The sequence below is a fragment of the Mesoplodon densirostris genome, chromosome 2 (assembly GCF_025265405.1).
Source record: "Mesoplodon densirostris isolate mMesDen1 chromosome 2, mMesDen1 primary haplotype, whole genome shotgun sequence".
NCBI classification, from domain to species: domain Eukaryota; kingdom Metazoa; phylum Chordata; class Mammalia; order Artiodactyla; family Ziphiidae; genus Mesoplodon; species Mesoplodon densirostris.
Window position 1 is genome coordinate 116,019,204 of NC_082662.1, and position 11,514 is coordinate 116,030,717.

Below are 11,514 nucleotides of genomic sequence, written 5' to 3' on the forward strand. Positions count from 1 at the left end.
ACTACAACTCCCAGGGCGTTCCGGAGCAGGGCAGCTGGACTACGGGAAGCGGCAGGCGGAGGGCAGCAGTAGGAAACTCGGGGATCTGGGTGCAAAAGCCCAGGGATAGGAGCCGCAGGCATGCTGCGTCCCAAGGCTTTGACTCAGGTGCTAAGCCAGGCCAACACTGGAGGCGTCCAGAGCACCCTGTGAGTGCGGACCGAGAACCCGAGTGGCGAGCACTGGCGTGGGGCAGCGCGCGACTCTCCGAGGGAGGGGTGGGGAAGGGAGGAGGTGGCAGAGCGGGCAGCAGCTAGGTGAACCGGCCGGAGGGCCCCTCTCGAAAAGAGAAACCGACGTACTGGGTGCTCGGGGCATGTTGTAGCACACACTCAGCCCAGACGCTGGCTTTCTAGAAGGGCCAGTGGCGGGAGTTAGGATGGGAGCCCAGGCGTTCGACTCCCCGTCCTGAGCACGTTGATATCCCTCCTGATCCTTCGCCAGGCTGCTGAATAACGAGGGATCTCTGTTGGCCTACTCCGGTTACGGGGATACGGACGCCCGGGTCACTGCTGCCATCGCCAGTAACATCTGGGCGGCCTACGACCGGAACGGGAACCAAGCGTTTAATGAAGACAATCTCAAATTCATCCTCATGGACTGCATGGTATGGAGAAGGGAGCCACTTCCTCTTTCTCTAAGGGCATCCCCAAGGGGGACCTGGACCCCATCCTGGATGGTTGGAGGGGCAGGGACAGGATCTCTGGAAGATTACTAAGAGTCGGTCTGCAGCAGCATTTATAATAGGCAGGACCCTATGCATCAAGTGGTGATGAGAAAGGAGTCCTGGACCTGAGGTCTGGCTGGGGTTCTGGTCTCAGCCAGCCACTTATCATTTGTGGAACCTTGGGTAAGTCACTTAACCTCTCTGAGCTTTCTTACCACACCTCCAAGGTGAAAACAATAATCCCCATCACCACACCATGCACACAGGGCTGTTGTGGTCAAATGAAAGGGTGGATATAAACTGTAGAGTGATATGCAGACACAAAGTGTTGTCATCTGAGATTCACAGACTCAGAAGCATGGCAGAGTCTCCAGACCCTAGTCCAATCCCTTCAGTTTACAGAGAAACGCGATGCAGTCCAGAAAGGGGAAGTGGCCATTAGACTGTGAACTTCTTGGAAACAGAAGCTCTCATTCACCTTTCTATCTGTTTAGTCAACAAATTTTTAGATCCCTGCAGTGTTCTCAGGACTGGGGAACAAGTAGCAAACAAGACAGACAAAAACTACAGCCCTAATGCAGCTTACAGTCTTACATATGCCTTAAATTAAGTAAAATATGTATGTTCGTAAAATAAGTTCGTAAATATGTTTTGTAACATATGTATGTAAGTGTAAAAAGTAGTATGTTAGGTATTGAAAATGCTGTAGCGAAAAAGCAAAAAGGAAGTGAGATAGGATGTTTGTGTCAAGGACTGTCTCACTGAAAAGGTGACATCTCATCAAAGATCTAAAAGATCTAAAGGAAGTTGGCAAGCCATGTGGCTCTCTGGGTTAAGAACATTTCTTTTTTTTTTTTTTTAATTAATTTATTTATTTTTGGCTGCATTGGATCTTCGTTGCTGCGCACGGGCTTTCTCTAGTTGCAGTGAGAGGGGCTACTCTTTGTTGAGGTGCACGGGCTTCTCATTGCGGTGGCTTCTCTTGTTGCAGAGCACAGGCTCTAGGTACTCAGGCTTCAGTAGTTGTGGCACGCAGGCTCAGTAGTTGTGGCTCGCGGACTTAGTTGCTCCGCAGCCTGTGGGATCTTCTTGGACCAGGGCTCAAACCTGTGTCCCCTGCATTGGCAGGTGGATTCTTAACAACTGCGCCACCATGGAAGTCCAAGAGCATTTCTGCTAGAGAGAACAGTAAGTGCAAACGCCCTGAGGCAGAATGATGCCTGGTCAGAGATCAACAAAGTTGAAGTGGCTGGAGTAGCGTGAGAATGGGACAGGTTAGTAGATGAGGTACCCAGAGAGGCAGGGGGTGCAGCACCTGGTTCCAAGCACACAGTGGATGCTTAGTGAAAGTTTGCTGAACCAAATTGAAAATGCCCCAAGAGTGAACTCTCCAGGAAGGATTTCCACTGTAACTCAGCCACCTACCTCTTCCTCACTCCCTCCTTAACCAAGGAGACTAGTTCCACTGATGATTCCTAGGGTGCCTACCCTAGAGCTGGTGCTGTAAGGGTGATAGCTTTCAAATGTTCTGACCACAACCCAGCCATAAGAAATATATCTTAAGTCAGAGTCCAGTAAAACGAAAGTTTCATGAAACAGTACTTCCCTTACTATATGCAATATACTTCATTTCTCTTCTTTTTTTTGGCCGCGCTGCACAGCTTGCGGGATCTTAGTTCCCCGACCAGGGATTGAACCTGGGCTCCAGCAGTGATGGCGCCGAGTCCTAACCACTGGACCAGGGAATTCCCCTTCTTTTTCTTTTAATGCTGATCAACTTCTTAATTGATCTGGGGTCAGTTAACCCTGGGGCCAAACCTACAGTTTGAAAAACATTACGTTGGGAAGTGAGGAGAAGTATAAGTTGGGTTACTGCTCTCCCCTTACCATAATGATAATGATACAATAAACTATAATAATAACATCACCCATCTGGACAGCCCTTTGCAGATACAAAACTCCTTCCTGTGTATTAGCATCTTCACCAACTGGAGTGAGGTACGGGTTCCAGAAAGAGTAACTGAGCTTCTGGGAGACTGAGTTTCCCAGGGCAACTTGGTTAGTAGGTGGCTGTGCTGAGGCTGGAATGGCCTCAGAACTTCACGTCCAGGTCTGTGGCCAAAGTCCCCCAGCAGAAGCTCCTGCTATGCCCAGGACATGGAAGGAAGATACAGTCTCTCTCAAGAAGAGCCCATGGGGAAAGAGGGGCAAAGGGTGCAAGCAGAACATCACATCCCCTGATATCACCCCCACCAGGAGGGCCGTGTAGCCATCACTCGAGTGGCCAACCTTCTACTGTGCATGTATGCCAAGGAGACTGTTGGCTTCGGAATGCTCAAGGCCAAGGTGTGTATGTGCCCATCCCTGTAAAACCCTGGGCCCAGCCTTCATGCTCCATCATTGTGTCCACTCCCATCCCCACCACCTTCTGGGAGTTGTTCTCATGTCACCCAATCCATGTCTGGTGCGGGCTAACACTGGAGGCTGGGGGCTGGGGGCTCGGCATTAGGAGTAGACCTGAATTTAAGATCACTCCAATGGCAGGCCTTGTGTGGGACTGGTTTCTCCTCCCTTTCTCGCAGGCCCAGGCCTTGGTGCAGTACCTGGAGGAGCCTCTCACCCAAGTAGCAGCATCGTAATGGGTGTTGGTGGAAGCAGGGGTTCAGAAAAGAGAGATGACCATTTGGAGGGGCAGGGCCCCCTGGGGAAGCCTTCCTGGATGTGGAGGGTTGGGGGGCCTTTGTTCTTCCCAAGAATAAACTTCAACTCCTGTCTTGTGTCTTGGCTGCTTTCTTGGATGGGGGGAATCAGAGGAGATAGGAAGGAGCAGGGATTGCTTATAAGGTTCTTCATGTTTTGCAAGTGAGGGGCTTCCCACTCAGTCCTTCTCCACGACCTCCAACACCAAAAGGTTATTGGCAGTGATGCCTCAGGTCCCTTGGCCTCTCCAGTGGTGTGACCTCACCTGGCCGCTGCCACTCAGAGAAGAATCTTACCCACCTGTTGGCAAAACCTTGGGAGTGAGCTGAGAGGAACAAGGGGCTGGTGGGGGTCATGTTGGACAGAGAGAAAACAGGGCATAGGAGTTCAGTGTCCTTCAGTCCTGAAGTCCCTTGGGGGACACCTTTTCTACTCTTGGGGTTGGGAGGGTGCCCCCTAGCGGCCTACAAGGGCCACCCCTTCCCTCTTCTCCAGGCATTCACAAGCTCTCACAGACCCTCTCCAGATCAGGAAGCCCTTTGCAGACAGGAGGGCTTTGCTCTGAAGCCTCAGGTCCTGGGGAAGGAGTAGAAAAAATCCAGAAGTCCTGTCCCTGCACTCAGACCCCTCACCTCATCTGCTGTTTCTGGATAGGTCTCCCCCATCCAGTGTCCTTAGAACAAGGCTGGACGGGGAGCTACCAGCCCCTTTCCTAGTGCTGTAGGAAGGGACCCATCCCAGGCAAGCAGGTAGGTTGCAAGTTCCAGCTCCACCCAGGATGAGAAACTGCCCATCCCAGGCCCTGGGCTGTCAGGGAGCGGCAGAAGTTGCTATATCTAAGATGCACCTCCCAGAGCTCTGCACTGCAGCAGGGTGACCCCAGCCCCTCCTCACGACAGCCCTTCCTCTTGTGCCCCCAGTTACCCCTCACCACAGGCTCTGCGGAAAAGCGGGAGGCCGAGTAGCTTCCTGCTCCCCAAGGGGCTATTTCTCACTCACTGGTGGCTGGGCCCCCCATGTCCACAGGTCCCAGGAACCTAGCAACGCGAATTCCATCCTCTCAGCTGGTTCTGTGAAGGTCCTGTCCCTGTCCCAGCTGCCCCCATTGTCACTCCCTTGAGCCTGCTCGCCTGCTTGCGGGAGCCCAGGCTGAGAGCAGACACCCAACCTGTCTAACCTGTCTGACGTCATTGTCTCTCCACCCACCTGGGCCCCAGGTCTCCAGCCGCTCACTGTTCCTGTTCTCAGCTTCCGTCCTCTCAGCTTCCTTACCGCACCGCCACCTGCCACAGCTGAGCCCCCCTAGGCCCTGGCTAGCCTGAAGTCGGCCCTCGATCCCTCTGGCTGCAGAAGTCTCTTTACTCCCGATGAGAGGAAGGGCGACTCCAGGTCTCTTGAGAGCTGAGGGTTGAGGGCATTGAGCCGACGCATAGACCCGTCACCTCTGCCCTCGAAGACACTTGTGCCCTCCATGTGGAGCCAAGATGGGGAACAGAAACGAGGAAGATTATAACTTTGTCTTCAAGGGTGAGTCGGGGTCTGTAGAGAAAGAGGAATGCCTGAGAGAGACCCAGGAAGAGCACAACAGAGCCAGAGGCCCCTTCCTGCTTTTTAATCACTTAGCAGGACCTACCTCCTAGGGCTCATCATTCCTTTGGATAAGAAAGAAAGCCTAAGGAGTGGGGGAGGGTCTGTTTACTGGCGCTGCCAGAATGCTCTAGTAAATAATGCCGATCACCCCTTAATGGTGCCAAGTTAGGCTCCTCTGCCCTGTTCCTAATGGAAGCCCAAACCCCTAGGAATAGTCAGCCACTGCAGCACCAGAGATGGAGGATTCCCTCCTGAGAAGAAGGGGAAAGAAACAAGCAGACTTAAGAGGAAGAAAGTCACCTTTCTAGGCAGCTGTACAGGAAAGGAGAGATAGGATAGATCTATCCCGTCATAGCGCTGGAGAAAGCCATAGGGAAGATGTAATGATTGAGAGAAGGGTCTAATAGAACCTGGAGGACCCCTCAGCGCCATGGCTTTGTCTGTCTGCCCCTTGGCAGACCCCTTGGGCTCAAATACCAGGAACTGGGTTCAACTTGGCTGTCCCTGGAAGCCCGCATGTATCTTTCCTGCTCCTTTATCTCGCCCCTGTGTTTGGTCAGTCTAGTGTTCCCCACCCCCACCTGCACACCTCCTTCAGGGCAGGGTGGACTGGCTGCCCTATGGTTCCTCTCCAGCCACCCCACCCCACTGCCTCTCCCAGCCTCGGCCCCACCCTCACTTGAGCTGGGACTCTCAGTCGACCAGGGGTTGGGAAACCTGTACTCCCAGCATCTTTCCCAGGAAGGGAGACAGAGTAAGGGTTAGCAGTAGACTGGGGCAATACTACTCCTGTCGTTTATTGAACCCTTACTATGTGCCAGCCACTGGCTCATTAATCACCATAACAACCCCAAAATTATCTTTCATTTTGAAAGCATGAGTTCAGATCTCAGCCCTGCCGTTTACGAGTTATTACAAGTTGGGGTCACTAGAAGCAGACACTGAGAAGTTTGGGGCGTAAGATGTTTATTGTGGCACAACAGCAGTGAAAGGAAGAGGCAGGATGCAGGATTGGGCAGAGGGAGAAGTCACACTGCAAGGCAAGATCACAAAGCCTTGGCCAAGGGCAGGCAGCTCTGGGTGCCCCTCTCCTTGCTCGGGCGCTCCGTGCAGACTGCCCAGGAAAGGTATGACCTCAGGTGAGGCTGCCCTCTGCCTCAGAAGCAGATGCTGAAGGAGCCAACAGCTGAAGGCTGTGTGCTGACTGCGCTCCCTGCGGCTGGGGGCAAGTCCTTCCTAGAAGGCTCATCTGAGCAGCACAGCTCATGTTTACCACACTAGCTGTGCCATCTTGTGCAAATCATTTAACCCCCCTGTAAAAATGGGGTGATACTAATAATGGTACTTGCCTTATGGCATTGTTGTGAGGATTAAATGAGTTAATATGTGTAAAGCCTTCAGGATGGTGCCTGGCACACAGTAGGTGCTCAATAAATGTTAACCATTAGTACCTCAGTTTTACAGATGAGGATGAGACACAGAGCAAATGGCTTACAAAAGGTCACTAAGTCAGTACTCAAACCCAAGTCTGTCTGACTCCAAAGCCCTTGCCCTGAGCCCCTTTGGGGCCTGAAGATAGGGCTCAGAGCACACCCCCTGGGAGGGATGAGATGGGGATGAGGTTCCCAGTAGGGGAGAGGCAGGAACACACACACACACACACACACACACACACACACACACGTCCATACAATCCACACACACCCGTATAGCTCCCAGCTCTTTCCTGCACTAAACAAATAGGGAATTTTTTAAGTTGGAGGGGGCCTTTATAGGTTTTATAAACAGGGAAACTGAGACCCAGAAAAGGTGAGCCACTTGTTCAGGGTCACACAGCTAGTCAGAGGCTGAGTGGGGACCAGCACCCAGAATATGTGGTGTCCAGTCCTGCGGTGCCTGCCTCCCTTTCCAGAACCACCCTGGGTAGCTCAGGGCCAGTGCGATTATGAGCTGTACCTACATCAGCTCCACATTTTAACCCCAGTCCCAACTCACCCATGGTGGGTAAGGCTGGGCCCTGGATACTTCCCTCCAGCCTAAAGGCTCTTCACGGCCCCACTGATGGTGGATCCTCGTCCCTGAAAACCTAAAGGTAAAAGCACTGGCCTACCAACAACAATAACGACAGTAACAGCTTTGCACACTCACTATATCCTGGGCAATATCTCATTTACTTCTTGCAACAATCCATAAGATAGATGCTATTGTTATTACCACTTTTTCATAAGAAAAAGGTCAGAGAGGATAATAGCTTGCTGAAGGACACACATAGCTGGTCCCACACCCAGTCCCATGGTCTTAACCATACAAGACTGCCCCTTCTTGGGGACAACTGGATCCTAACTTCTTGTACACATACGTCCATACCTTTCCCCCACCCACAGACGGGTCACCTGCCAAACTTTCTCCTCACCCACTTCTGTTCACACCTCTGCTCCCCACGCAGACACACAAACCTCCCACTTGTCCTTCCAGCTCATATACATAGAAACATGCACAATGTTCTCATACTCCCCCACCCAGAAATGTGCAACCTCCCCCCAGGCCCCTACCCTCCCTCTTACCTCACAACCCTGAATGCCGATACCCACAAACAGCCCATAGACGTCATTCCATCACCATAATCGCAGGTCGACTCTGCAGCCACGTCACAACAGACCAGGCCTAGAACTCTTAAACGGCCTGTTTCAAACGCTCAGCCCTTCTGCCCCTGGATGGATGCGTTCACGTAGAGTTGCAGAGCCTAGCCTCTGCCAGGAGACCTGGCTCCCTCCTCAGTTTTCTGAGCTCAGCTCCCCTTTTCGGACGGGCAGACCCTCCAAGCTCAGCCCTTATCTCTCCACTCCCTCAGTGGTGCTGATCGGCGAGTCAGGCGTGGGGAAGACCAATCTGCTATCCCGATTCACTCGCAATGAGTTCAGCCACGACAGCCGTACCACCATCGGGGTTGAGTTCTCCACCCGCACTGTCATGCTGGGCACCGCTGCCGTCAAGGCTCAGATCTGGGACACGGCTGGCCTGGAGCGGTACCGAGCCATCACCTCGGCGTGAGCTGGGGCTGGGGGTCTCCTGGGGCGCGGGGGTGCTGGGGAAGTCAGGGCATACCTCTGGAGGAGAGGTGGAGGAGGAGAAGGAGGCAAGGACACTCAGCAGCAAGTTCCCTGAATGGGACCACGGGCCACTTCGGCCTGAGTCAGGAGACGTGAGTACTGTGACCTACGAACAGTCTGAGACAGGCTGCAGTGATACTGACTGCTGGAACTAAACACAAGGGTCATCGCCGCCACTTACTTAAGTCTTTGCTATGTGCCCAGGAAGGTACAAGGCACTTTACATTGGGCATTTTATGTAATCCTCAAAGTACCACAGGAGTAGGGTGCTATCATTAATTCCTCTTTAAATATGAGAAGTGTGAGTCTCAAGCAGGTGAAATCAGGATGCAGCTGGGATGGGGGCAGGTTCTGCGATCAAAAGCACCCCCTCACTTCTGCACAGTGCTTTGCACTTGGCAGCCTTCACTGTCTAACCACAAGGTGAAGGGCTGGACCCTTCAGCTGCATTTTACAAAGACTCAGAGGACACAGAGGAACGTAGGTCTCCTGACACCAAACATAGAGTGTCTCCCAGTCAGTGTTAGGCCAAAGGTGGTGTGTGTGTGTGTGTGTGTGTGTGTGTGTGTGTGTGTAGTGGGGGACAGCACAGGAGTCAGGGGCTTTGTTTATACATACCCATTACTCTTGGACTGGTCACCTGACTCTTTTTTAAAAACGTTTATTTTATTTATTTAGTTTTGGCTGTGTTGGGTCTTCGTTGCTGCACACGGGCTTTCTCTAGTTGCAGTGAGCCGGGGCTACTCTTTTTTTTTTTTTTTTTTTTGTGGTACACGGGCCTCTCACCGTTGTGGCCTCTCCCATTGCGGAGCACAGGCTCTGGACGCGCAGGCTCAGCGGCCATGGCTCATGGGCCCAGCCACTCCGCAGCATGTGGGATCTTCCCGGACCGGGGCATGAACCCATGTCCCCTGCATCGGCAGGCAGACTCTCAACCACTGCACCACCAGGGAAGCCCCGGGGCTACTCTTGATTGCGGTGTGCAGGCTTCTCGTTATGGTGGCTTCTCTTGTCGCAGAGCACGGGCTCTAGGCGCGAGGGCTTCAGTAGTTGTGGCTCACGGGCTCTAGAGCACAGGCTCAGTAGCTGTGGTGCATGGGCTTAGTTGATCCGCAGCATGTGGGATCTTCCCAGACGAGGGCTCAAACCCGTGTCCCCTGTATTGGCAGGCGGATTCTTAACCACTGTGCCACCAGGGATGTCCTGGTCACCTGACTCTTACGAGCCTCAGTTGACTCTTCAATAAAATGGGAGTAATTAGATACCACCAGTCTGAAGAAGCTCCATCTAACTCCAAGAGTGAGACTGGATGCTTGCAAGGATGCCTCAGATGATAGGGGAGATTTAGCTAGTCCTAGAAAGATGGCCATGAGAGGGAAGACACTGTGGGTCAAGATCTTAAAGGTGGGACATCTAGGAGGCTGTCTTGACCAGAGCCCTGGTATACATTGGTGAATAGCAGGGGCTAAAATCAGAAAAAAGACCTGGAGAAGCAGAAGGGCTAGGAAGGAGGAGGGAGCCAGTGGTTTTGGAGAAGGGAGGTGAGTCTTCGGAGGCTCCAAGACCAGTATCCTTGGAGGGCGCTCAGCTTCAGACATGGGAGCTTTGGGCTGCCCTGTGCAGTTTAGGTCTCTGGACTCTAGTTTTCATATTTCCCCACTTCTGGTACTCATCTCTGGCTTTTGGCTTGAGGGCTCTGCTCTGAGGCTGGGCCTGATGGCCCTGACCTTGCCTCTGTCCTCCCCACTACCCCCCACCCAGGTACTATCGTGGTGCGGTGGGGGCCCTACTGGTGTTTGACCTAACCAAGCACCAGACCTATGCCGTGGTGGAGCGCTGGCTGAAGGAGCTCTACGACCACGCCGAGGCCACGATCGTCGTCATGCTCGTTGGTAACAAGAGTGACCTCAGCCAGGCCCGAGAGGTGCCTACTGACGAGGCCCGCATGTTCGCTGGTGAGAGCCCACCATGACCCAGCCTGACCCCTCCAGCCCTGCCAATGCAATCCCAGATTCCACCTCCCCAGCCCCTGCTCCCACCGTAGGCCTCCGGCCTGGACGTCCTCCGCAGGATCCCCTACCTCTATCCCATCTTCCTCAGAATCTCCTAGGCCCTCCCCTCTGTGACCCTGTGTCCCTCTTTATGTCCCACCACTTGCCTTGAGATTGTCTTTATGGGCAATTATTCATAGTTGGTTTTAGGACAGCCCACCCTGCAATGCTCAGAGATCTTAAGTGTAGCAGGTGGGCTCCCCTTGACCACCTGCAGTCACACTTTCCCCAGGCTTTCTGGGGTTTAGAGGCAGCAAGATACAGTGGTTAAGGGTGTAGGCTGTGGAGTCCCATGGCCCAGCTTCACATCTCTTGGCCAGTGACTAGCTGTGGGACACCAAGCAAGTTCTTTATTCATTCTCTCTGTTTCTGGGCTTCAGTTTCCTCTTCTGTAAGAAAGGGTTAGTATTCAAACCTACCTCACAGGTTGTTTTAAGTTTTTTTTTTTTTTTTTTTTTGCGGTACGCGGGCCTCTCACTGTTGTGGCCTCTCCGGTCGCGGAGCACTGGCTCCGGATGCGCAGGCTCAGCGGCCATGGCTCATGGGCCCAGCCGCTCTGCGGCATGTGGCATCTTCCCGGACTGGGGCACGAACCCATGTCCCCTGCATCGGCAGGCGGACTCTCAACCACTGCGCCACCAGGGAAGCCCTGTTTTAAGTTTTATATGAGCTACACATGCCAAGGGTTTAGTGCAGAGCAAATGTACATGGTAAACATGAAGTAAATATTATTATTATCGCGTTGGCCCTCCACAGCTAATGGTGTGCTTCCTTTCCTGTCAGAAAACAATGGGCTGCTATTCTTGGAGACCTCGGCCCTGGATTCCACCAACGTTGAGCTGGCCTTTGAGACTGTCCTCAAAGGTAGAGCCCCTGCCATTCGGCAGGCACCCCATCCCATCCGTGAGCCTTCTGTGGACAGTGTGAGGAACGCAGACACCCAGCCCTCGCCCGCCCTAGCTGATTCCTCAGCCCCTCTGGGGGTCCCCAGCCTTCTCAGAGCCTCCCTAGTATGCCCCCCACCCCCTCAGCTGGAGCTTAGGGAAAGAAGCAGAAGGCCACACTTACCAGGGAGCTGAGTCTTAGCCCTTCTCCACCCACGTAAGTAGAAGGGACCCAGGTGCCCAAACTCCTCTTCCTTCTAGCAAAACCCCCGGTGTTCAGAAAGGGGCACATAGAGTGTGTATGCGGAGGGCGGGCTCTAAATCTTCACCTGACCTGACCACTGCCCTCTGCCCTCACAGAGATCTTCGCCAAGGTGTCCAAGCAGAGGCAGAACAGCACCCGGACCAATGCCCTCACCCTGGGCAGTGAGCCGGGCCCTGGTGAGAAGAGGGCCTGTTGCATCAGCCTCTGA

At 53.3% G+C, this 11,514-nt stretch overlaps 2 protein-coding genes across 2 annotated transcripts; both read left to right on the forward strand.

The window, feature by feature from the left end:
• On the forward strand, positions 1-3,478 carry LAMTOR2 (late endosomal/lysosomal adaptor, MAPK and MTOR activator 2). Its single transcript, XM_060088208.1, has 4 exons — positions 1-188; positions 484-646; positions 2,963-3,052; positions 3,289-3,478. Exons 1-4 carry the CDS (start codon positions 121-123, stop codon positions 3,343-3,345), a joined length of 378 nt encoding a protein of 125 aa, XP_059944191.1. The 5' UTR covers positions 1-120; the 3' UTR covers positions 3,346-3,478.
• A 1,412-nt stretch (positions 3,479-4,890) lies between these two features.
• RAB25 (RAB25, member RAS oncogene family) lies at positions 4,891-11,514 on the forward strand. The gene is made up of 5 exons (XM_060088220.1): positions 4,891-4,933; positions 7,848-8,043; positions 9,868-10,061; positions 10,941-11,021; positions 11,402-11,514. The coding sequence occupies exons 1-5, from the start codon at positions 4,891-4,893 to the stop codon at positions 11,512-11,514; spliced, it is 627 nt and encodes a 208-aa protein (XP_059944203.1).